This window comes from Vombatus ursinus, unplaced genomic scaffold (assembly GCF_900497805.2).
Source record: "Vombatus ursinus unplaced genomic scaffold, bare-nosed wombat genome assembly UNPS02014786.1, whole genome shotgun sequence".
NCBI lineage: Eukaryota > Metazoa > Chordata > Mammalia > Diprotodontia > Vombatidae > Vombatus > Vombatus ursinus.
Genome location: NW_020954564.1, coordinates 43,816,238 through 43,842,632, shown reverse-complemented (window position 1 = coordinate 43,842,632; position 26,395 = coordinate 43,816,238). Strand labels below are relative to the sequence as shown.

At 41.5% G+C, this 26,395-nt stretch overlaps 2 protein-coding genes across 3 annotated transcripts in view; one reads left to right on the top strand and one right to left on the bottom strand.

Moving 5' to 3' along the window:
- The window catches only part of LOC114047149 (LIM/homeobox protein Lhx6), a 33,676-nt gene extending 15,026 nt beyond the window's left edge, over window positions 1–18,650 (top strand). Inside the window, exons 4-9 of one of the 2 annotated variants that reach the window (XM_027867909.1) lie at window positions 2,028–2,248; window positions 6,619–6,719; window positions 6,861–6,956; window positions 7,778–7,952; window positions 12,505–12,608; window positions 17,614–17,718. In XM_027867909.1, coding sequence (XP_027723710.1) covers window positions 2,028–2,248; window positions 6,619–6,719; window positions 6,861–6,956; window positions 7,778–7,952; window positions 12,505–12,608; window positions 17,614–17,634 — 718 coding nt within the window. In that variant the 3' untranslated portion in view covers window positions 17,635–17,718. Of the gene's footprint in view, window positions 1–2,027; window positions 2,249–6,618; window positions 6,720–6,860; window positions 6,957–7,777; window positions 7,953–12,504; window positions 12,609–17,613 lie in introns of both variants that reach the window. The other variant, XM_027867910.1, reaches the window with a different exon arrangement.
- A 6,680-nt stretch (window positions 18,651–25,330) lies between these two features.
- LOC114047322 (MORN repeat-containing protein 5-like) overlaps window positions 25,331–26,395 on the bottom strand; it is a 54,092-nt gene continuing 53,027 nt past the window's right edge. Inside the window, exon 5 of the mRNA XM_027868103.1 lies at window positions 25,331–25,528. Coding sequence (XP_027723904.1) covers window positions 25,482–25,528 — 47 coding nt within the window. The 3' untranslated portion in view covers window positions 25,331–25,481. The remainder of the gene's footprint in view (window positions 25,529–26,395) is intronic.

Genomic DNA, 26,395 nt, shown 5'->3' with positions numbered 1-26,395 from the left:
CTTGAGAATTCATGATGTCCCCAGCACTCAGCTGCTTTCCCAGGTTACTTTTTCTTCACACTTTTGCTGCCTACCAACTGGCTTATGGATGTCATAATCAATAAAATAACGTTTTCATTTTATAGGATGTTCAAATACAAAACATAGAACTGGAAGGGACCTTAGAACATAAAATGCTAGAGCTAAAAGGAACATTAGAATACAGAATGTTAGAATGTGGAACACAGAGTAAAGCCAGGAGGGACCTTAGAACACAATAGGATTTCATTTTACAGATGAGGAAAGAAACAAAGAAAGATAAAGTGATTTGCCCAAGATCACATAGTGAGAGTGACTGATCAGGACAATCCTAGGTAGAACTTTTTTCTACACCTTATTCATTTTACATATGAGGAAACTGAGGCTCACAGAGGAGAAGAAATGCCTTAGGTAACAGCTAATAAATGGCAGAAACAAGACCCAAATTCAGGTGTTTTGACTCTTGAGTTCAGTGATTTTTCCACCTATTACACAATTACTTCATTGAGGATCTACATGCAAGGCCTAGGCATTGTCCCTTCTTAAAGCACCCACATCTTTATAAATAATGTTAATTTTCCTGAAAGGCCCAAATGCAAAAGAAACATACCCTCTGACTCCTGGAATATCTCCCTGTCCTTAGCCCCTCTTCCCTTACCCCAGTTTAATTTTCCATCTTGTAGAATGTACCAATAAGCATATAAAATACTCAATTTGTTGGAAACAAATGATCCCAAAGAATTCCTTGTCTTTGTCTTCCTCTGACACTCCTTCCCCGCCCCTGCCCCCATGGAATGTGAGGAAAAGAACACTGGATTTGGAATTATAGGACTTGGATTCAAGTCTTAACTCTGCTGTTTACTACCCTAGGCAAGTTCCTTCCCCTCCCAATGTCTCTTTTTCCTTATCTTAAAATGAATGGGTTGTTTCACAACCTTTCCAGCCCTAAATTCTATGATTCTTAAGTCTTAGACTAAGACCTGGGTTGGAAGTCCCTGAGTCTCAACTTCCTTATCTGTTAAGTGGGGACAATCACATTTTGCACTGCCTTTGTGAAGTGCTTTCTAATCCAAAATTACTACATAATTGTGAGTCATGGAGTAGCAAACACAGAACATCAGAAGTACTTATTCTTCATACTGTGGAGTCCCTTCTGGTCTCCTTGCTTTCTGCCCTGATTGTCACTGTGCTTCAGCAAGCTCAGCTGGTTTAAATGTTATCTAAGGCTAAGTGGCTTTAGTTTGTTTCTCATTCACCTTCACTGGCTGATGACAATGTTGTTTGTCTCATCTGCAGCCTTAGCAGACCTTTGCTTCTTGTCATCTTGTCCTGCTACGTACACCAATTTTGCTCCTGAGAGATTCAGCAAGTCATTTTGCATTTCCAAGCCTCAATTTCCTATCTGTGAAATGAAAATAATACACCTTGTATAACCCACTCCACAGGGTTCTTGTAAGGATCAAGAGACAAGAATATGGACCTGTGTGACTTTTAGCAAGGCATTTAACAACTTAGCCTCTCTAAGCCTCAGTTTCTCCATCTGTAAAATAGAATTAGTAATATGTGTACCACTGGACTCCAGTGGACTCTTTGTTGAGAGTTATGTTTTCATCATCATGGAGGAACTCTCTGTGTGGAAACTCCCTTCATCGTGGTAGCTTATCTGTAATTTATAGCCTTAAAGAATTGCATGGAGCACTCAGAGATTGTGACTTGTCCAGAATCACACAGCCAAGTGTATTTCAGAGGCAGTATTTGAACCTACCTTCCTGAGGTCAAAGCTATCCCCCTATCCACTATGCCAAGATGCCTCTCAATTCAGAGGGGCAGTTGTGAGGAAAGCTTAAAGGGCTACAGAAAGGGAAGTTATCATTATTGTGATTATTGTTATTTACAAGCAGTGACAGTGGTGAGATTGAGGTGAACAGAGAAACAGACACTTTAGCGTAGATGCCTCCGTCGTTCTCCAATTCCCTGAGTCCCAGCTCCTTCCCTTCTCTCTCTTCCAGCCGGTTCGGTACCAAGTGCGCCCGGTGTGGCCGCCAGATCTTTGCCAGTGACTGGGTGCGACGGGCACGGGGCAATGCTTACCACCTGGCCTGTTTTGCCTGCTTCTCCTGCAAGCGGCAGCTCTCCACAGGCGAGGAGTTCGGGTTGGTGGAGGAGAAGGTGTTGTGCCGCATCCATTACGACACTATGATCGAGAACCTCAAGAGAGCAGCTGAGAACGGTATCCATCCCCTAATCCCCTACCTCCACACTCTTTCAGCCTCTTGGGCACTACCCTTTTCTTAAATCCTGCTGGGGATGTCCTCAGGAGACTGGCCCATGGGCTGAACATGGGAGGACAGGGTGTCAGGCCCTTTCTGTGCCCTCCCCTTTCTAGGGAAGGATTCCACAATGTAGGATCCACCTCTGCAGTTACTCCTACCTATAACAATATGTCAGAGCTGGAAAGGATCTTAGATCACAATGTTAGAGCTTGAAAGAAGTTTAGAATGGCATGTTAGAGTAGGAAGAGAGCTTAGAATGTAGCATGTTTAGAGCAGGAAGGAAGCTTAGAATGTAGCATGTTAGAGTTGGAAAAGACATTGAGCCATAGCATGTTAGAACTGGAAGGGTCCACAGAATATTAGAGTAAGAAAGGACTTTTGACATTAGGTTGTTAGCTCTAGAAGAGTTAAAGAAAGAGCTTAAAATATAGACACTAGAGTTATGGTGTTGGGGGAGGGGGGAAATGCCCAGGACTCAGAATCAAAAGACCAAGTTCAAATTCTCACTCTGACACTTTACAAGACACCAGGCTCCCTACTGCTCTCTCAGGGAGTCTGACCCTATGTTCCCACCTTGCTGCTTTCCCCACCCCTCGTGACTTGAAGTACCTGATGTTGCCATGGAAATTATATAACTGTTCCTGCTGCTTTCCACAATGCCTGAGTCCTGCATTGTCTCTGAGGAGGCTGATGGCTGGATCTAACTCTCAATCCTACTGGACTGGTCCTCAGCATGGATATTTCCTTGACCACTCTATGTGAGAACCTATAATCCAGATGCTGAATCCACTGCTTCTGGGGAAAGGAAATGCCAAGGGGTGGAGGGGAGGGGGGTGGGGGTGGGGGACAGAGAGGAGGGTCATCACTTCCAGAACTGCTCCTACTCAAGTGACTTCAAACCCTGACTTTTCTTAAGTGATATACATCTGGGTCAATGCATGATTTAGCATAGTCTTGGGCTTAACCTTCAAACCTCTGGCACTGGTCAGATACTTAGCACTCCAGAACCTATCTCATATTGCATCGTATTATGGGAAGAATGCTGGACTTGGAGTTAAGAGAGTCTTGGATTTGAATCCCTTCCAGATCTAACATTTACTAGCTATGTAATGTTGGTTAAGTCTCTGAGCTTCAGTTTCCTTACTTGCAAAATGGAAATAATAATTCTTGTATTACTTACTCATAGGTAGATAAACATTGAAACAATATAGAAAGGTGAGCTATTATTTCCAGGTTCCTATTTCTTCCTCATAGCCAAAATAGATCAAGGATAGGAAGCATTTTTATTTACAGTGGAAGAGCAGTTAGAGCTTCTTTATGGAAGATACCCCAAGTGATCTTTATCACTTAACCTGCAGGATCACAGGCTTTCAACCTGGATATTAGTTTAGAGATAATCTAATATAACCCTGTCATTTTTACAGATGAGGAAACTGAGGCCCAGGAGGGATAAGTGACTTGACTAAAGTTGCACAGACTGTAAAGAGTGAAGCCTATCCCTTGCATCACCCAAAGACAGTATTGTATTACATCACTAAATTCACCTCCAAGTTCACAAGAGTGCCCCACCTTTTTTTTTTTTTTAACAGGCTCTGGTTTACAGACCCTGTTCAGGGAGGGCTTCTTCTGTGGTGCCTGGGCCAGAGGAGGAAACTGTCTCTCCAGAACTGTCATTTCCCTCCTTACTATCTTTCGGAGCTTCCTTGGCTTTCCTCAGTTGTAAAATGAGGAGATTGGACCAGATACAACTAGGTCCCAATTACTGCGAATAATGAATTCCTTGAAGTGGCTGCATGTATTTGAATTCACACTATTTTGAAGTTGTAATTATGTAAAATATGATAACTGTTTCCCTGCCCAATGGAAATAATGCAGTGCAAATTCAAATAACTCAACCACTTCAGGGAATTTGTTATGCATACTAATCAGGACCTCGTTGTTACCATTGCAGCTCCTTCCACTTTTAAATCTACTGATCCTATGATCTCTCAGTCTCATCTAGCTCTGTGGCTTTATGTTGTGACAATCTGTGCTTTGCTCTTCTTTTCAGCTCTCAAATTCTATGTCCTGTGGTCTGAATAAAATCTTATGTTCTAGGTCCTATTGCAGTTATTACATTCTCCATTGTAAGGAACCTTCCAGTTCTGACACTGTTTTCTGTGGCTCTATGCATGGATCAGGAAGCAAGCAAGCAAGAAATTCCCTTTCCCTCCTTTCCCTACCTTCAAGCCCAGTCCCCACCCTTTCCCACTGTATCCCCCGATGCCCATGAATGACCAGGGCAGTAGACAATCCTGTAGGATGAGTCACAGTCAGGGAGATAGGAAGGCTGGCAAAGGGACAAGCCTTTTCCATAATTTCCCCACCCACTCCAGGTCCCACCTTTCACTTCCTGGCCTTCCCCAAACCAGGCCTGGTTCTCCAGCTTACTGTAAGTGAGGGCTCAGAAGGTGGGGATGGTGTGTGTCTGCTTTCTCCATTAGCTCCCCTGCCCAAATGCCCCAAGGGGACAGCCAGGGCGGGGGAAGGTCAGCCTTGCCACAAAGCAGCTCCTTTCCCCTTGGAGACTTGCCAGCCCTAGCTTCCTGAATGACAACAAGGGAGGGAATAGGAGGGAGAGAGAGAAGGACAGAAAGCCAGACAGGCAGACAGACAGACAGGCAGACGGACACACAAAAAAAGAGAAAGAAAAAGGAGACAAAGAGAAATAGAGACGTCCCAAGCCAATGCATGCTGTCCCTTCAGCCAGTCTGTACAGGGGCAGGGAAATCAGCAAACCAATCTTATAAAAAATGTCTTCTATTAGAGAACTCAGGCAGGAGAAAGAGGACCAAGGGAGACAGTCCTTCCACAGTCAGCTAGTACATCCTCAGAAGTATAAAATCAGTCCACTTCATTCTACAGATAAGGAAATTGAAGCCCAGAGAGGGGATGCAACTTGCCTGAGGTTTCACAGCAGGTTATTAGTGGGGTCAGGATTAGAATTCAGGTCTTTTAGCTGGGAGATGATTTAAAATCCAGCTTCAGACACTTACTGTGTGACCTGGGCAAGTCACTTAACCTCTGTTTGTCTCAGTTTCCTCAACTGTAAAATGGGGATAATAATAGCATTTTTCTCTCACGATTATTTTACGGATTGAATGAGATTAGAATTGTTAAGCACTTCCCACAGTGCTTGGAACATAGTAAGCACTATATAAATGTTAGCTATTATTATTCCTGATTAGAGGCTGCCTAGGGACTTGGCTTTGCAAAGCTACCATACCAGGAAAGAAATAAGGTCAACCCGATTGTCTCCTATCCTAGGATTCTTTGCTCATCATTTCATCGATGATAGAAATTAAAGCAGGAAGAGAACATAGAGATCATCTAGCTCACCTCATCATTGAGCAGATGAAGAAACCAAAACCCAGGCAAAGGGAGAGACTCACCCAAGGTCACATAAGTAGCAAGTCCAAGCTGGAACCTCAACAATAAGATTTAGAGTTAGAAGCTACCTTAAAAAATCATCCAATCCAACCTCCTCATTTTACTGGTCAGGAAACAGACTCAGAGGGAGAAGTGGAAGAGATAGTGGCCAGGTTTTCTAACTCCAAGCCCAGTGCTCTTTCCACCATACTACATGGCATCCTATTTCTTTGGAGGCACAGAGGATGTCTTTATGTACACGTATATAGGTATATATATACCTATATACATATGCGTATACATAGACACACATCTTTCCATTGATTGAATTCCATAAATAGAAAGGTCAAACCTCTATCCCTAGAGTTAACTTAGGAACTCCCTGAAGATAGGCCTTCCTATGGGACATCAGGAAGAGACATCAGGACTTCCCAAACTTTCATCTAATACAACCTTGTTCTTTTACTGAGTACACTGAATCATATGGTTTCTTTAATAAACATGGTGGAGAATATACATAACACACGAGACAAACACAAGAGGCTACTCTGGCCAGGTTAAAAGCCAAATTTTAAATCCTTGACACTTTACACCCTGATTTCAAGCCTCCTGCCTCTATTCTAAATCTTCTCCATCCTTTAGTCTGACTCTTCTCTCCAGACTATAGGAAAGCAAGTACCCAATCTGTGGTATACTGGAAAAGAGGCCCAGGTTTGGAGTCAAAAGACTTAGGTTAGAACCCTAGCTTTGCCATTTACTACCTATGTGACCTTGGGAAAGTCACTTAAACTTTCTAAGCCTCAGTTCATCTGTAAAATGATTAGGCAAAGTGATGTCTAAGGCCTCATACAGCTTAAAATGCTATGGTCCTCTGAATCTATGAGACAGCATTCCATCTATATCCCTTCTTCCTTCTCAGGCAATGGAATCACATTGGAAGGGGCCGTGCCATCAGAACAGGACAGTCAACCAAAGCCAGCCAAGCGGGCACGGACATCCTTCACAGCAGAGCAGCTGCAGGTACTGGCTCAGGGCAGTGGGCCTCCCAGGTTAGAGGTCTATCTTGATGGGAGCAAGAGGATGGCTAGGGAGAGCCTACCCCCCAGCTCCCTGACCTTCCCTCCTGCTCCTCACCCCCAATACCCTCACTCTGTTCTCCAGGTAATGCAGGCCCAGTTTGCCCAGGACAACAATCCTGATGCACAGACACTTCAGAAGCTGGCAGACATGACGGGCCTTAGTCGTCGAGTTATCCAGGTGGGCGGAGGGCAGACACACAATGAGAGAGAAGAGGGTGAGGCTGACAGAGTCAGAGACAGAAATCATTGTGGTGGGGCCAGGGCTGGTCCTGCTACTCAGGGAGAAATAAAGCCTGTAAGGGGAGAAGGAAGGGGGGGGGAGTAGAAACCATGTATGAAGGGGTGGGAAATTCTTTGGGGGGAGGGCAGGTGGGAACTGAATCTGGACCTGATCCCTCAGACACATGGTATAAAGGAAAAAAGCAATGGATTTAGAATCAGAAGACTTGAATTTGAATTCCATTTCTATTTCCTTACTTTCTGCTTACTTGACATTGGTCAAGTCACTTAACCCCTGGACTTTAGTTCCATTCTTGTTAAAAATGACTGAGTTTCATGACACAAACATTAAGAAATTGCTCTGTGCCAATTAAGAGTCAAACTTAAAATCCCTGACACTTTATACCCTTATTTTAAGACTTTTGCCTCTACTCTACATCTTCTCCATCCTTTAGTCTGATTCCCTTCTTCTTCCAAGCAAGATTCCCTCTTCCCCAAAGGCAGAAGGGGTCACCCAAGGGCCCTTCGAACTCTTAGTCTTATGGCCCTTTGACTTATTCCTTGGCTCTTGGAGATGGCCTTGCTGTTTTGGGCGGGAACAACTCCCAAGCTAAGCAGTCCAGCAGAAAACACATCATGGGGGTGGGGTTGGGGAGGCAGGAACCTAAGGGGGACAGTAATTTTCTGGGACATTCATCAAGAGGGATGGAGAACAAACTTCAACAACCTGACCAACTGTGTGGGATTTTCTTTGGGGGTGGGTTGGGGCTATCATTTCAGGTCTGGTTTCAAAACTGCCGAGCCCGCCATAAAAAACACACACCCCAGCATACAGTGCCACCCTCTGGAGCTCCACAGTCCCGTCTCTCCTCTTCCCTGTCTGATGACATCCACTATTCCCCCTTCAGCAGCCCTGAGCGAGCCCGCATGGTCACCCTTCACGGATATATAGAAAGTAAGTGACCACAGCCCTTAGGGTCCAGGGGAGGGGAGAGATATACAAAGCATCTGAGCCTGGGGCCTGCCAAGCTGGGAAAAAAGGATGTTCCCAGATTCCTGGGAAAAAATGGCTTGCTGTTTTGGTTCTGTTGACTTCAGGGTTAGGTCGGAACAGATGAAGCTGGCAGAAAAGAAATGAGGGCCAGGCCAGGCCTGACATTTGGCTAGGGAGAAGGGAAAGGGATAGTCCCACTGTAAGGATCAGAAACAGCACTCCTTCTACCCTTACACCGCCCCCAACCCCCGTTAGACCTGACCTAGAAAAGCATGAAAATGGTTTGCTTGCATCCTGTCCCCCTCTTAACGCCATCCTGGGTTTCTTTTCTCTGTCCTTGGGGAAGAAAGTGTTTCTCTCCTGAGTTTGGCTAGAGTTCCCATGAAGTGCTCGTCTTTTCTGTTTGAAAATAACAGAATCTCACAGCTGGGAGTGACTACAAAGGGCATCTAGTCCAGTCCTTATCAGAAATAAAAATTGCCCCTTTGGCCTCCTTGATAAGATCATCCAGTGTCTGAAGATCTCCAGTGGCCCGGAACTCATTACCTACTACACTTCCATCATTGGAGATTCCATTCCAATAAGGATCTACAGCTTGGTCATTTTCCTCTTGGCTCTACTGTATGGAGCCATTTAGAATAATTGTAATCCCTTATGAGTCCTAATTCTTCTACCTCACACAGATCACTTCAGCTTTGTCTATCTCCTTTTCCTCAATTGTAAAATGAATGTGTTGGATTAGATAACCCCTAAAGTCTCTTTCAGCTTTGAATATCATGATCCTATGAGATTTTTGTAGGCTCTGTTCTACCTACCACCTTCTGTTTTGTTTTGTTTTTTTTCTACTCCCTTCTGGCCCAGGGGGAGCACAGGATCTGGATGTTCTCATTGAGGAATGGAGCAACAACAACTATCTTCTGTTCTGTTAGGATGGTGTACAGGGATCTCCTAATCTATCTTTTTTTTTTTAAGGCAATTGGGGTTAAGTGACTTGCCCAGGGTCACACAGCTAGTAAGTGTCAAGTGTTTGGTCTGAGGTCGGATTTGAACTCAGGCCCTCCTGACTCCAAGGCTGGAGCTTTATCCATTGTGCCACCTAGCTGCCCCTGGGATCTCCTAATCTAGAACATGTTTTCTGCTATTCTGGCTCTTTCTCAGTCAGTTTCTTGCTCTCACTTCTGAGGGCAGTATGAGAGAGACCCTGTGGTTGTGGAAGAAACCTTGACTAACAAACTCTGCCTTTACTAGGACCTTCACAACTACATTAGCTGCTCAGGCCGGGTGACGAAGCACCTGCCTGGGGATGCTTCCTGCCTTGGCTGCCATCATTGCCAGTGTTCTAGGCCCCACACATATCAAGGGTGCAAAACACTGAATGTGGAGTCAGAACACTGGTTATTAACCCAGCTGCGGGTCTTGGACAAGCCACTGACTTCACAGGATGTTAGTTTCCTCATCCATATGATAAGATCATTGGATTAGATGATCTCTAAAGCCCATTCTGGCTCTAAATGCTATGAAATATACTCATTCATTCTTTCACCGGCTTAAAGTGGACTTTGTAAGAAATAGCTGCAAAATTCTGGGCCCCAGAATACCCTTTGGATGCTGGGCTAGTCTTTCCTCAGCCTCTTCTTCACAGGCCACACACATTGCAGGCACCTAACTCCTACTCTATCTACACACACTTCTGGAATTGTCCCTCAGCTCCCCATCCTACACCCGCCTCAATTTCTGGGTGGACACATGGGAGCCCTCTCCCAGGTCCTGTGAGAGTCTCAGGCCCCCACTAATAATGACAGGATTTTCCCTAAGATATACAGCAAGACCCTCTCCCTAGGATCCTCTATTTCATAGGATTTAGAACTTGAAAGGGACCTTCAGAGATGATTCAATAAAACCCCTTTATCTTACATATAAGGAAACTGGGGTCTCAAAAAGCTCAAGTGACTTGCCCATGGTCACACTAGGAGAAGAGTTAGGGTTGGTACCCAGGTTCTACAACTCTAAATCCAGGACTCTTCAATATTATTCTCATTTGGCTAGTTATTCTTTGGAAGCCAGACAAAAATTTGCTTGGTATGAGGAACTCTTTTTCCTAAAGTGATTAATTTTCGAAGTGCATCTATATATCATCCTCAGTATCCAGATAATTTGACACTATCTGTACTGAAGCTCTATCTGTATGTCTTGTTGAATGGATTTTTACATTAGAAGTGGAACAAGATGGGAAGGATTCCAAAGCTTTGGAAATGAATCTCACCTTGAGGTCAGTGTAGACCAAGTAGGTCCAGCCATACTTTCAGAACAACAGCGTCCATTAAAAGTGCTTCTTTTGAGGAAAGGGGTAGCATATTTCAGCTGTTCTGCAGACTGGGTATTGAGATGTCTATATGCTCTGGAAGGAAAAAGGCTATCTATCCATAGCAGTGAGGATGATGGGTCTGACTTTTGCTTCCCTGCTTTGTTTAGTATAGACTTGGCCTGCTGGATCACCAGGGGCCATGCCAAGACTTATCTGCCAGAGTACAGTATTCATTGCCTTGCAGGAGAGGGCAACTTCCTTCAGTCTGGGAGATCGAATCCTATCTGTGCTCCACCTACCTTGAAGATGTGTACTAAGACACGGAATCTCAAAGATGGATCTCAAGTCTTATCCCATTTCCTCAGCTGTTCTCTACTGCAAGAACACCTTTATTCATGATGGTGCTCTCTCTGGGCATAGACCCAAATTCTGACCAAGTAGTCTATCTAGAATTCTTTCGTTAATTCATTCAACCAGTATTCATTAAACATTTACTCTGTTCCAGTTACTATGCTAGCCTCTGGAGATATAAAGCCAAAAATAAAACAGACCTGAGCCTCAAGGGGAAATGACATATATGGAAAAAATGAAATTTAAAAAAATAGGCAAAGTAACTACAGAGGTAAGGATATAAAAATATGATACCTCTCTCTTCCTGGAGATGTGTTTGTTTTAAAATTAACTAAGATAATGGGATCCATGAATTTAACATCATTCCCTATCTAGAACCACAGAATCTTAAAAGAGTCATAGAGCCTTAGAAATTTGTAACCTTGGAAGCTTAAAATCTTAGGAATATTAGACTCTAGGGGCAGCTAGGTGGCACAGTAGATAGAGCACTGGCCCTGGAATCAGGAGGACCTGAGTTCAAATTCAGCCTCAGACACTTGACACTTACTTCTCTTACTAGCTATGTGATCCTGGGCAAATCACAACCCCATTGCCTAGCCAAAAAAAAAATAATAGACTCTAAAAATATCAAAATTTTAGAATCTTTGAATCATAGAAGTTTAGAGTCCTACAAACCTGAAATCAAAGAACAAGTTAGAAGCTTGGAACCACAGAACCTAAAAATTGGTAGGACTTGAACATGGAATCTTAGAATCTCAGAATCCTGGAAACATAGGGGCCAAAGACTCTTAGGATCATATTTTAGAATCATAGAATCAGAATTTTCAAATTACAGAATCTTAGAAATTTAATACTTTAGGTTTCCCTGACCTTGAGCAGTGGGTGACTGATCTACCCTGCTTTAGGACTAAAGAGTTGGGTGAGGCTATTTGAGGAAAACAATGGACCTCCCTGAGAGAACTCTGATTTTGGAAGAAGTATCTCTAGCCCAGGCTCACAGACAAACCTTGTATAACATCTTGCAGTCTTTTTTTTTCCCAATGAAAGAAGCAAACAGTTGGTCAGAAAACATCAGTCATGGGGTTACTGGCAAAACTACACCCACAGCAACCATAATTCCTCTCAAAAATCAAAATACTTCTGGGCCAGTTGTATAAGTGCATGTGCACTCTTCTCCCACCCATATCTTCTTCTTGGTGAAAGGCACTGATTCACTCATAGCCACATTTCTTCACACTCATTTAGGCCAAATCAAGACCATCCCTCCCATATGGCTAATGCTAGGGTTGGTTTTGAATGGCCTACCAGGCTCATTTCCCTTATCCACACTAACATGAAAGGAATCCTACCCTAACAGTGTTTGAGTCTGGAAAAAAAAAGGGACTGGGGCAATGGTGGTGGTAGGGTATTTGACCCTTTAGGTCTGTGAAGGATTATGCATAGATGGGAACCATACATTTCCCTTTTCAGTGGAGAGAGTGGGAAAAGGGCTTAACCAAAAGGAACTTACTTTAGATTAAGAATGTTTCTAACAGTGATGGTTTTTAGTTGCTGGAATGGAGTATGGAAGATGGTAGGGATCTTTATGGATGGGATAGAGGTCCTAGCATGGGGCCTTGAATACAGTAGGTGCTCAATAAATACTAAAATTTATGGACTGATTAACATAGTCCCCATGAGCCAACATCCAATCTAGTCTGAAATATGGGGGATGGACTTAATCACTTCACTTGAGGGTTCTATGACAGAGTCAGTATTTGTGACATTTCTGTCTGGGTCCTCAACCCTCAGGTCATGCTATAGGATAATCTCTGGCATAGAGAGCCCCAGAGGCTGAAGCCATCTTCTTGTTTACAGGTCAGGTACAATGTGGGCAGGTGCACTGTCGGCTTCCTTACACTGCCCCACCAGTTCACCTCAAAGCCGACATGGATGGACCACTCTCTAATAGGGGTGAGAAGGTAAATTAAGTGCCCCCTGGTACTATAATATATTCCTCCCAATAGGCACCCCTACATGCATGCCACTGAGGTGGAGCTCTGTTGGCACTAGAGCTATGGGGCTTTTACAAATGTGTTCACCTCCATCCACCCCAGGTCTTTTGTCCATCTTAAGGGTCTGGGGCCTATCAGTGATACACTGTTGAAGCTTCTCTTCCTCAGAAGCCAGTGGTCTGTCTGCCTGTGTCTATGTGTAGTGCAGTGTCCATTTATCCATCCTGTCACTCTCTGGTTCTCACTCCTATAAATTCTTACTTCAAGAAGTCACAGACTACAACATAGCTATCATCCATACTGGAGTAACTCCAGAGTCTATTCTATATGCTGCCATTTCTTATTACAAAGACCTGGATTTATCCCAATTCATTGTGGCATTATCATTTTAATTTTTATTGCTTGGTAAATCAATTTTTAGCACACTGTAATTTGACAGTTGAGAAATTAGTTAAGAAATAATAACTCCCATTTCTGTAACCACTTTAAGGTTTACAAATCACTTTCCCCACAACCACTCTATGAGGTAAGTATTATTATATCCTATATATATATATATATATATATATATATATACACACACACACATACATACATATATATTATATTCCCATTTAATTGATGAAAAAACTGAGGCTCAGAGAGTTACCCGAGGTTATCTCTCCATTATCCAATATAATTAAAGAATGGGCCACTTTTATTCACCAGCTATACTGATAGAGAATTATTATATATGCCATACATGAATTACCAATTTTCAGATTATTAGAATAAAACAAAATATGCTTAACATCAGAACTATACTGAACATAATTTAATCTTTCTTAGATGATTTAGAAAGCACTTCATGATCTGGCAGGGTCTCCGGGTCATTGTTGTGCACATCAATTATCATTGTAGAAGTGATGGTTAATAGAGGCTTATAGTTGAAAGAATATAGAATAAAGCAGCTTTCATTCCACATGGTAATAACCTATTGTTAGACTAGAAATCTCCTAGTGACATCGTGACCTTGGAGGTCCCTTCCAACTCTAAGCTTCTATGATTCCATGATCATAGGTATTCAGAAGTGCTCTTGGTGGGGGTGGGAATTTATTCCAAGATATGACAAACATCCTAGTTTTAAGGTATGAATCCAGTCCAGGCAAGGATATAATTGTTTTTATTGTCATCATCATTGCTGATTTCCACTGAGGTCCTTCCCCAATGTTTCACTGTGGTGTGGGAGTGACTGTAGCTTTTTCACAGCTCTGCTAGGAAGTACAAGGACGGTGGGGGGGGTTCCTAACAAACGGGAAAGGCTTCGAATAGAAGCCTAGCGCCAATTGTTGTGCAAGGACAACCTACCCACACTGGAATCACATCAATAGGACGTTGGCACCAGGTAATGAATTTATCTGTGCAAGGGATTTCCATTTCCATAGAAGAAAACAGCATGGCGTAGGGAGGCAAGATGTTGTAGTGGAAAGACTGCTGTATTTGGAGTTACAAGACCTGGGTTCAAATCTGGTTCTGCCACGTAGTCATCATATAAACCTAGAGCAAGTTACTTCTCTGGGCTTCCTTTTTCTCATTTATAATGAGAGGAAGTTGGATTCGATCACATCTGAGGTCTCTTCCCAATCTAAATCTTATGATATTCTCAGTATTCACATTGAAGAGACCCTGGGTCCTTGAGATAGTGAAATAAGTAGTAAAGGTTCATGATCTTACCATGTCAGGTCTCAGTGACAATGATCTTTGAATCTCACAGCTGGAAGGCGTCAAAGAGGTTATCTGATGTAATCTACCTGAATAGGATTCTCTCTCTAACATTTCCAGTCCCAAACTTAGGAAAGGAGCTACCCCTTGTCTCTCAGCCTAAGGATTCCCTCAGTGTTGCTGTGATGTAGTAGCAAAAATTACACTTTGACTAGCTGTGTGACCTTTAGCAAATTCAGCAAGTTAGAGGTAAAAGTCTCCAAGTTTATTTATTCATCTGTAACATCCCCATTTTGCTTTTGTTTATTATTATTATTTTATTATCTTGTCTTCTTATATTCCCAGTTCTTATGAAAGTTTAGCTCTTATCTTGCACAGTGCTTTAGGCTTTCTGTCTTCAAGTGAAAATTTTAGTGAGTTGTGCCATTGTTCTTTATTTTTAAGGTTAGGGTGAAGCTATCATCCTCATTGATAAGGCCTCTTCCCTTCCATCACTTGCATCTTTCCCTGTGCATAAAATTCCACTCTAGGGAAAGGTGAGGGAGACCTTCAGTCTGGCCACCCAGTTAACAGAAAGTCTGTTTGAGCTCTTACTGTGTGATAGACACTAGTATAGGGGAAGACACAAAAGATCTAATAACCTGTCCTAGAGGAGTTAACAATCTAAATAGGAAGATAAAATTAACACATGAAACAGTTCCCTAAAGTAAGACAGAGCTAGATTGTGTGGTCCTGACTGTAAGAGTTGACAGATGTCACTCTGATGATGACTTACCATCTCTGAGGCTTCTGTTGTCAATGTAAGTCTTCTTCTCTACCCCTAGACTGCAGTCTGTAAAACTCCAGTGCATGAATTATAGTTATTTCCTCAGCAGTAGTTAATTACTTAGTATGCATTTCCACCTAGTTGGCTGACTTCAAAGTTTTCTAAACTTGTTCTTTCTTTGTATCTGCTCCCAATTCTATAAACGAGGCTCTTAATATAAAAAAAATTTTTTCTTCTTTTAATGTAACCTTCAGAATGTCTCTGACTTAGATTTGGAATGCTCCCAGGGAAAAAAGTATAAACTTTTGGAAAAGAGCTATTCTGTCTGTGCTTGCTTCTATAGCAGTCTCATTTTCACTCATAGCTTGGCTATGCCTTCCTTCTCTATGTAGTGGAGTTAGTTGTCTACTCTTGGTGGTAGGGAGAGACAGAAAACCACTCACTTAGTGGTGAATACTCCCCAGCAACTCCTCTCTTTCCAGAAGACCTAGTAAATAAATACTGTGCCTGAAAACTGAAGAGTCCCCTGGAATACTCCCTCTTCTTCTGGATAGAGAGAGTAGTCCCTCCCTATCTTTTGGTCCATGTTAATAGGATTCACAATAACTTTGGTTTGCAATCTAATGGTCTGGTGAGTGACATAGGTTTTGGGGGTGATGCCTCTGGCTGGGGATTATTAACTTAGAGAGCATTTCATAACATGATGTTGGGAGTAGGAGGAAAACCTAAGGAGAGGGGGCAGTTTGGGAAGATGTATTCAAATCTCACCTTGTTAGGTTCTAAGCTCACTTCAAGGGCTACTTATCTCCAAAACAAAAGGTATACATCTAGCTACTTCTATCACAGTCCTCTCTAACACTCACCTTGTATTATTTCATTTTTCAATAAGTAATATAAATCAGTAGAAACATTCATTGAACGGATACCAGCTCTGGATCTGCTACTGACTTACTGTGTTAATTTGGCCAAATCACTCTTCTGGGCCATAGTTTTTTGATATGTAAAATAAGGGAGGTTGAACTAGAAAATCTCTATGGTCCTTTACAGTTATGATGAACTGTCACCTCATTTCTAAGATCCTTTCCACCTCTAACATAATGTTTTGTGTTTTAACATCTTTTCCAGGGGTAATGTTTTATGTTCTGTGGTCTAACGTTCTTTGTTCTTGATTCCATCTCAGTGCAACCCTTCAATGATCAACCATCCACTAAATCTCTTTCCCTACTCCTTTCTTCTCCTCCTCTGCCTGTGTGAGGTGTAGGTAGGATGGAGCACTTTGTCACTTCTCTCACTCTGTCTAGATCAAACCAAAGGGACCAAGACATGAAATGGACTTGGTTACTTGAAGCCTTTCCTGCCTATGGTCACTTCCAGACATTGTTTTCCCTGACTGAGAGGAAAGGGAAGCCTCCTCCAATCAGGGGACTGGAGTCTCTTGTCATTAGTTAAGAGCCATCAAAATGCTCTAGCACCAAATGGATAATAAGGCAAAGAGAGCAGGCAGGACTGAACAGCCAGGAGATGGGATTAGGTAAATAATAATAACTTACATGTATATGGTACTTTATGGTTACAGATACTTTTCATATACATGATATATGTGAAATAAATAAAACCACTGTGTGAAATAAATAGTGCAAGTAGTTATTATCTCTCTCTGATGGATGAGGAAAGTAAGAAATAGAAGTGACATCAGTGCCTAAGGTCACATAGAAAGTAGCAGAGATGAGACTCAAACCTAGATCTTCTGGCTCCCAGTCTTGGGTCTTTCAACTCAAGTGCTCTGAGCAGACCAAATGGAGTTAGTGAGTTCACGATGCAGTCTTCTCTGAGAGATTATTAGTGATCATAGATGCCTGTTGTGGATGGATTCCCAGAACACAGGACTTTGCTAGTTAGCTCAGAGAAGACTTAATTCCTATTTTTGGGGAAGTCAATTTCTCTTTGGTGGGTTGAAAGGGAGAGTTGCTGAGTCTAATTTGGTCAGATCTCCCACTTATTAGCTGAGTAACCTTGGGAAAGTCACTCAGATTCTTAAGCCTCAGTTTCCTCACCTATAAAATGGAAGGAATAATATTTGAATTTTCTACAGCACTGAGTTATTATGAGAATCATGTGAGGTAATGAATGTCAAAGCACTTAATCTTCAGGTACCTTATAAATGTCAACTATTTTCATCATCATTATTCTCTTCACCCAATACCATCCTTCATTCTGTCATATACCATACTGCCTGCCTCTGGGTCTATGGGTGTGAACATTATTCAGTATAAAAGGAAAGTCCCATGTCAGATACATTTTTTAAATAAAGTTTTGTTCTCAATTATTTCAGTGAAGGAAAAACATTTTACTGGCAGTAGCAACAAGAGTGAGTCACTAGTTCTTTTAGGGAGCCAGAAGCCAGTCATAGAGCATGACTTTAAAGGGCAATGACTGTCAGAACGATGGGTGGGAAGCTTTAATGTCTTTGTCTAACCTTCCTTGTCTACTTTCTCCTCCCAACAGGTCATCCTTTTTCAGTACTGACTACGCAGACTCTTCCACATCTGTCTATGGTGATTCCACAGCTGCCCCTCGGTCACTGACATTCTGTGTGTCTGCCCCCTATGACTAGTGGTTTCTGCCTCAGCCTTTCCATTCATTCCCATGAACCACCAGCCAGTTCCAGGTTCCCACTCAGCCACCGGGGCCTTTCTTCCCCTCCTGCTGAAAGCAGGCCCGGGGTTGTGCAGACCAAGGCCAGCCAGCATGGATCCCCAGAGCTACTGGGAACACTGTTGAGGCCACTTCTTGGAAGGCAAAGCTCCCCCATATTTGGAAACAGGGTGAAAAAACTTTTATTTTTATTGAAACTGGAATAATTTTCAACTTGAATGAATTAGAATTAAGAAAGAATTAAATTGTCAGGACAGTAACAATATCCAATTTAATTTTTTTTAATATTGGCCTTTGTTATCCATTTCCTTGAGACCATCTATGAATTCTGAATAGTTGACAACCCCAAATGTTATCCACTCAGTTGCTTTTGTTTGAGAAACTATACAGTTTTTTGTGGGAAATTCCCAAAAGAAAACTGTGTTCTAATTTTATCATTTCCATCTGTCTGGTTGTGTCAAGTTAATTCAGAGAACAAAGTGAGACTCACCAGCTCTGAGAGCCACATAGCATGCAGATGAAGAGCTTACCCAGTCAGAAGAAAAGGTGGTTCCATACTGGGCATGATGTCTATGGGAGTCTTTGAACCTTTAAGTCAGTGGATATATATCCAGCTGCCAGTTTTCAGAATGTAGTTGTTCCTCTTTTCTCCAGCTTACTGCAAAGCCTAGCTAGGGAAGAAAAACTTGGCAAACCAAGCAGAGAAACCTAACCATTCACTCCAATCTCATCCTAGGGACCAAGTTATTGATGTAAATCACAGAATCTTAGAATCTCTAAGTTGGAAGAGATCTTAGGGGTCATCTCATCCAATCCCCATCAAAAGCATGCATCCTTTTCCTGCCAAGTGGCCCTTCAGCCTCTGCTTGAATACCTTCAGTGAAAGGGAACTCATTTTTTTTTTTTTGGTGAGGCAATTGGGGTTAAGTGACTTACCCAGGGTCACACAGCTAGTACTTGTCATGTGTCTGAGTCCAGATTTGAACTCAGGTCCTCCTGACTCCAAGGTCAGAGCTTTATCCACTGTGCCACCTAGCTGCCCCTAGGAACTCATTTTTTAAAGAAAATAAATAGAAACAAGATGGAAATTGAGAGGGGAAAAAATTATTAGTCTTTCAGGTTATACAACTTGTATACAGAATATAGAGCAAAAATGTTATTTTATCAGAATGAATGCATCTTTAACTCTTTCAGCAGATGGATATAGTAGGGGGCAAACACCTCTAAATAAGTTTTTTGTATGGAGCCAGCACAGAAGACCTGCAGTAGCAGGATAAGGGCAACACTGTGAAATTCAGCCAATTTAGAGGTTGAACCGTTAGCAGGCCAGAGCCCCAGGCATTTCAGAGAGGGACTGAATCTGATGGGCATGAATGGCCAAGGTCAGCTCTCTTCCCCCCAAAATGCCATAGTGTAAGGGTCCTAAAGAAAAGAGCTAATGGCAGGACAAAGTGAATATCTGATGATGGGTCTCATTCTAAACTTGAACTGGGAGCTTTCTGTTAGAAAGATAAGGAGATAATGTGTTAGGATCATAGCACCTTTGTGTTCTAGAGACAGCCCCATACAAACTAACAATGGAACAGCGTGTCAATGATTCTCCTCTGTTAAGGAGTGAAGGCAGTGTTAGATTTACTCTTCAGCTAGGCTCTGGAAGATACTCAGGCTATTTAAGTAGGACAACAAGAATCTACTTGTACCCCTATCCCCTCTTCATCTAGGCAGTTGTTTTATCTCATGACTAATGAAACCAGCGAAAGGGTAAGAAGGAGTTCGGACGAAGATTGAGGAAGGAGACTCCTTGAAACAGTGGCTGACCTTCCACACTGGGCATTACCTGTTCTTTGAGGTTCTCACCAGTTTGCCCCCTCTGGGAGAAGCAGGTAGGCTTTGTAGCACAAAGCAAGACCAGCTCATTAAATGGCAAGCTGCTCCCAAGTGAGAAAGTCACTGAAGCAGTCCGAATATTGTGATCACCCAGGGCTCTGAGGCTTTTGGCATCTGCCTCAGGGATAGTCTCTGCACATATCGCCAGAGAGACCTACTGCTTTGCCCCATGCCTCCTCCAGAGCCTATTCCTCCGGGGAGAAGTAAAAAACTCTTTCTCTAGGAAGTTTCGCATCCATTAAGCCCCAGATTTTCACTCCAAGTCCAGCATCTACGTGACTTTAAAACAACAGTGATTATGCACATAGAAAAATACCTTATTGTGCCAAGATTATGACTTTCTTTCATTCTGCTAAGTATCTAAATACTCCAAAAATCATCTGACTGATTTCTCATTTGCAGTCACCACTAATCAAACTTTATCTCAGGTCATTCCATTTAGCTTCCATCACAGTTAACTGTGTTTACTGCACATATGTTAGAATGAACCACAGAAGGCAAGAGTCTTTCATGATGCATGATTAAAGTGTGCTTGAGTGCTATTTACAGAAACAGCAAGGGCAAACTATGACAAAATTTGGTGGGGCAGAAAGGGTCCTCTACAGAGTTTGGAGACCTTGGACAAGTCCCCTCCCCTCTCTGGGCCTCCACTTCCTAGTTTGCAAAATTAAAATGGTCAAGTTGTATGACCTCTTAAGATCCTTTCCACCTAAGGTTCCTTTTAACTCCAACATTCTATGTTCTGTTTTTAACATTCTATATTCTACAGTCCCTTTCAGCTGTAATAGTCTATGTTCCATGTTCTAACATTCTATATTCTAAGATCCCTTCCATATCTAAACTTCTATATTCTAAGGTCCCTCTCTAATATTCTATGTTCTAAGGCCCTTCCCAGCTCTAAGTGGCAATGATTTTCTGAAACACTCAGGGCAGAGGAGGGGGAACCCATCAGAAGATCTCTGAATCATAAACAGTATTTAACCTTAACAGCTGGTCCCAGATCTCAAAGAAGGGAGTGGATTCAGAAATTGCTTACCAAAATCTTTCTAGTGATTTTTTTTGTTCATTATGGTTAAAACCTCCAATCCCAACTTGCAGGGGAGATCAATGGGTGAACCATGTACAGGAGTCACCACAGACACAAGTTCTACTTAAGACTTTGCCCCAGAGTTGTATCCCTAAAGTGGCTCATGCGGTCCCAGCATGCTGCAGATCCAACAGATGTCCACTACTATGGTTAGAGCAGCCTTGGACACAGCAGGCAGTCAAAACTCATATTTATTTAAATACAAAACAAAAGGGAAGATGAAAGAAAAACAAAAACATAAAAAATTTAAAAAAATTGTAAGCACTTTTTTGTAAAACCAATGTCTGTTTTGTTACATACTTTTAATGTTGTGTGCTTTGTAAATGTCTTATTTGTGTAATAAATAAAGTTAATGCAAATAGAAGTGCTGGCACTTACATCAAGAAAATGATGTAATTCCATTTTTTCCACTTGCTTCTTAGTGGATAGATCACGCCTTGGGAGCCCCTGTCCCAGTGTGTGATTATTTGGTTAATCACCAGCTGCCAGGGAGCTTAGCACATATTCCTGGTAAATTGTTACAATTTCCCAGTTAGCAAACTGGTCATTAAACTGGCAATGGTATTGCTTGGTGTAATTACCCAATCAATGCCGTCTGTTACCCTAGCTCCAAGAAGAAGAAAAAGAAAGCAGTTTCCCACCACCACTAACTAGCACTTTCTGCCATTGCTGTAGGGGACAGAGCAGATGCCACGTCAAATTTGGAGTGTTGAGTGTACTTAGAATGCTGAGAATGATCTGGAGGCAGGAGGGTAGGGTAGAAAGAGTGCTGGGCTGGGAATCACAAGAAACCTGGCTTTGGCTCCTGTCTCCATGATCTGCTAGCTGTGTCATCTCTCTATGCCTATATTTAAGTGGGGAAAATAATATTTGTAATACCTACCTCACAGGGTTGTGAGAAAAATGTGGTGCAGACTTTTAGGCACTATGTAGTTTTGAGGTGTGCATTACTCTATCCATCAAAGATCCAGGTTAAAATCTTTCTATGCCTTCATCCTAAACCATTTTCCAAGCTTTACTACAAATCTTCAATTTACCAAATACTAAAAGGGCTTCAATTCTGCTAGAATCATGGCAATACCAATGTATCACTGAAGTTTTCTATCTGTTGTCTTATTATTGCCATAAAACTGGTGCATTTCCTTTTCTGCTAATAAAAGCTCCTAACTTCTCACACACAAAATCATAGTTAGGCATATGTTTGATATTATTTGTGCCCACCTTGCATCTTTCTGTTGCTCTTTGAGTGATTTATAGGTTTTAGTTCTTCAGCAATCACTATGTTCCATGATTTGAAACCATGACCAGGAGAGAGGGAGTTAAACTGAGTTTACACTTGAGAAGAATGGAGTTGACTATTGAGACTAGCAGATGTGGTAGGATAAGCTCTTCTGCCTCAATGCTTCTCTGAGCTCAGGCTCAGGTCCAGTCACTGTTTAGTGTATTCAAACTGAATTACAGACCAAGGAGAAAAAGAAGTTACCAAATGGGATCTAGATAATTAGAACCACCTAGACAATTAGAAGCAACCACTCTTGCTTTTCCTCCCAATAGACTAGAAACAGAGGACATGTCTGGAACCCACCAAGGGAGTGGAGCCTTTGTCCTTAGTCATCCAATGAAAGAGAGAGGGATGGACTCCATGACCTATTGTAAGCCCCCTTTGATTCAAAGATACCATGCCCAGGCATACATTTCCTTTATAGCACCCCAGACAAATGGTCCTCCAGTTTCCACTTTCAAAATCTGTCTCAATACAAGTTTCGTTCACTTTTCCTAGTTTTACCCTCTAGGTCCAAGCAGAACAAGACTAATTTCTCTTCTATATGACATTTTTCAAATACTTGAAAACAAATATTCAACCAGAGCCTTCTCTTCTACAACCTAACCAACCCCATCTCCTTCAACTTATCATCATGAGGCATGGTCTTCTTGGTTCCTGATTGCCCTCTGTTGGACTTGTTCCAGTTTTTCACTGCCCTTCCTAAAATGTGGTATCTATAATGTGAATTTCTGTAATAAAATGTGGTATCTGATTCTTCATAAACATAATATCTCAGTTATGGTCTGATTAGACCTGAAAACAGTTGAGATTGTTACCTTTCTCAGTCTGGACACTATGACTCTCATAGTTGTAAATACTAGGTTGGATTTCATACAGTATTGGATCTGGTGCCTTCTGGGGGATAAACAGGGCAAAAAGGTTTTGGGAGACGTACCTTTGCCTGACATTGCAAGGAGGAGTCAATGTTATGTCATAGATATTTCCCATAAACTGTCTTTTCAATTTCTTACAAATAGGATGCTGCTGAGAACCCATTCTTGTTTGGAGTTTCTAACACTGGCTTGATTTGATTCTTCTGAGATCATGATATTCCATGATTCACACTCATAAAAATCCCCAGGGGCAAAAATATGAGTTGTGGTGGCAGCAAGCAGCTTAAGATTTTGAACAAAAAGAAACTTTGGAGATCATTTAGTCCATCCTCTTCATTTTACAGATGAGGAAACTCTGTCTGAAAGAAGTTAAGTTGGCAGGAAAGAAAGCAGGAAGAAAGCAGCAAAGACAGGATTTTACCCCAGGTTTTCTGACTCCAAATTCAATACTCTTTGCACCACTCCACGTTGATAATTTTTAAAAAATTCAATATTATTTTATTTCATTTTCGGTTTCAAATTCTCTCACTCCCACCTCCACCTCCCCCACTCATGGAGAAGGCAAGAACAAAAGCCATTGCAAATATGTATAGACATGCAAAACAAATTCCCTCCCCATCTCTAAAAGAAAAGGATAGAAAAGAAACAAAAGAAAATATCCTTCAATCTGTACTCTGAGTCCATCTCTTTTCTATCTGGAGGTGGATAGTATGTTTTATCATGAGTCTTTTGGATCTGTTCATTGTGCTGATCGGAATTACTAATTTTTTTCAAAGATGTTTATCTTTACAATACTGTTGTTATCATATAAACTGTTCTCCTAGTTCTTCTCACTTCACTTTGCAGCAGTTCATAAAAGTCTTCACAGATTTTTCTGAAACCATCCCTTTCACCATTTCTTATGGCACAATAGTATTCCATCATATTCATCTACCATAATTTGTTCAGTTATTCCCCAGTTGATGAGCACTCTCAGTTTTTAATTCTTTACCACCATGAAAAGAGCTGCTATAAGAATTTTTTGTGTATATAAATCCTTTTCCTCTTTTTTTTTTTTTGCTAGGCAATAAGGTTAAGTGACTTGCCCAAGGTCACACAGCTAGTAAGTGTTATGTGTCTGAGACCTTCCTCTTTCTTTGTCCCTTGAGGGGTATAGACTTGGTAGTACTCTTACTTAATTAAGAGATAATTCAGTTTAATAGCTTTTGAGGCATAATTCCACTTTGCTTTCCAGAATGGCTGGAGTGGACAGTGTATAACATGTAAGGTATCTGTTTTCCCACAAGCCAACTTTGCCAATCTAATGAGTATGTCCACATGGATCATTGAAAGTAACTGCCCAAATGTGATTTGTTCTAAATTTTTACTTTTATTTAATTTTGGACTTTTTTATCCATTTGCAGCACCTGTCCAAAAATTTTTATATGCATATATTCATAGACTAAACCAATAGACTACTGATCCAATTATGTATCATTTCTAAGCAATGTGTATTTCTCATCCATTTTGTCTTTCCATGGTGGCTGGCTAAACTAACTCTTTTGAATGCCACTGATTTCATTTGGGAGACCCCTTAGTATTCCAGGCCTTAATACAATTCACACTATATTATCCACAAATAAGAACATCTAGAGAATCCCATCATTAGTAGAGAATCCCTATTCCACTTGGACTTTGCATAGAATTTTGGACAACCCATTTGACTCATTCAGAGTGTTATCATTCCTGACACTATTTTAAGCCATACTTTTGTATTGAACACTCCCCACCCCCCACCTCCACTCGAATGTAAGCTCCTTGAAGGCAAGGACTGTTTCATCTTTTCATTTTTGTATACCTAGCATTTAGTAGAGTGCCTTGCACACAAGAGCATGTACCAGTCCCCTTACAGGCCAGTGAATTGTATTCTATTCAGTGGCCATAGACTGGAGAACCCCAAGGCAGCCAGTCTCATTATGGTCCAACAGGTGCTTAATAAATGCTAGTGCACTGACCTGGAATAATGATAATGATAACAGATGTCATGTTCATGACACTTTTTACTTAAGTTATCTCATTAGATCCTCCTAGTAACTCCAAAAAGGAAAATACTGTTATCCCTATGTTATGGATAACATCAGAGAAGTTAAGTAGTATGCCCCATTTCACACTATTAGCAAATGAAACAGCCAGTGCTTGAATTCAGACCTTTCCCCTCTCAATCTAGAATACCCTCACTGCTTTTTTATGCATATGATACGACAAAAGTGGTTTTATAGAATTGTAGTTAGGTCATCCAGCATGGCTATGTTTTAAATTTTGAAACAGAGAGGTGATCATTTGTGATTATAATGTAAATACAAAGGGACTGATCTTTGGGAAGTGAGAACCTGGCCTCAATAATACTTCTGTATCTCCCTGCAAGCAAGACCCTTCTATACCTCAGATGTAGTGAATCCCAAAGACCTTTATTTCTACTTAAAACAGGCAAACAATGAAACTGTCAATATTTCCTTCTAGAGAGATAGTCAACCTCAAGAACTGTATCCATTGATCCCAGAAGTAGTAAGGCTGATCAGAGCTTAGCCTTATGGCCAATAAACTCATCTCAGCCTTTCCGACAGGTCCGTATGATCCATTCATGTTCATCATCATCTGCAACAGAAAAGGAATTATTATCACAAGGGTATGGAAGAGGCTGTCTCCTGCAAAGACTTTCCCAACTCGGGCCCTCCCTGTTTTGTCTGTGGAAGAGGATAAGCCAGTCCCCTTAGAGGTCAGCTAATTTTGTTCTGTTCAGTGGCCTAGGCCCCTGGATTCCCAAAACTGTCCCATATGGTCCAAAAGAGGTTGATTCTTTTTTATAAATGAAGGGAAAGGGTTGTTTAGAGTCATTTGTAGAGGCTAATCTAATCTTGAGTTACTTGCTTTAGGCATGAGGAGTTTAGAAAAAAAGAGATTAGTCCTTTTCAAGGTTCTGTCCCTGAAATGAGGGAGCATCCTAATCTACAATAGATTCCAGTCACTTCATAGGATCAAAAAATGTCCCATTGCAGAACACTGGGAGCTACAAGGTGTTTGAAAACAATTAGCCTTCCTCTGGGCCATACTCCTGAAATAATTTGGAAGCCTACAGTAAATGCTAATCTCTTCATGGAGTTGGTACAAAGCTGTAGGACCTTAAATCTCAACGAATCCTATTAATTATGCTCTATTTCAGGTGCAGAGTTTCTGATATAATGTTAGAAAATATTTGCTCTTTTCTTTTTCCATACAGTTAGGTCCCAACTTCTCTTTCTGAGGAAAATTAAAAAAGACGCCTTATAGAGCCCTGTAGCTCATTACAATTGCTCTTAGTTCATGAGCTGTTACCAGTTAGGAAGTCTCATTAGTAAGATTAGCCACAAGTAAAGAGTATTTTGAGACTTCTCTTCCTCACACACATGAAGCCTATGGACCCCTTCTCAGAATAATGTTTTTAAATGCATAAAACAAAATACATAGGATTACACAGTGAAACAA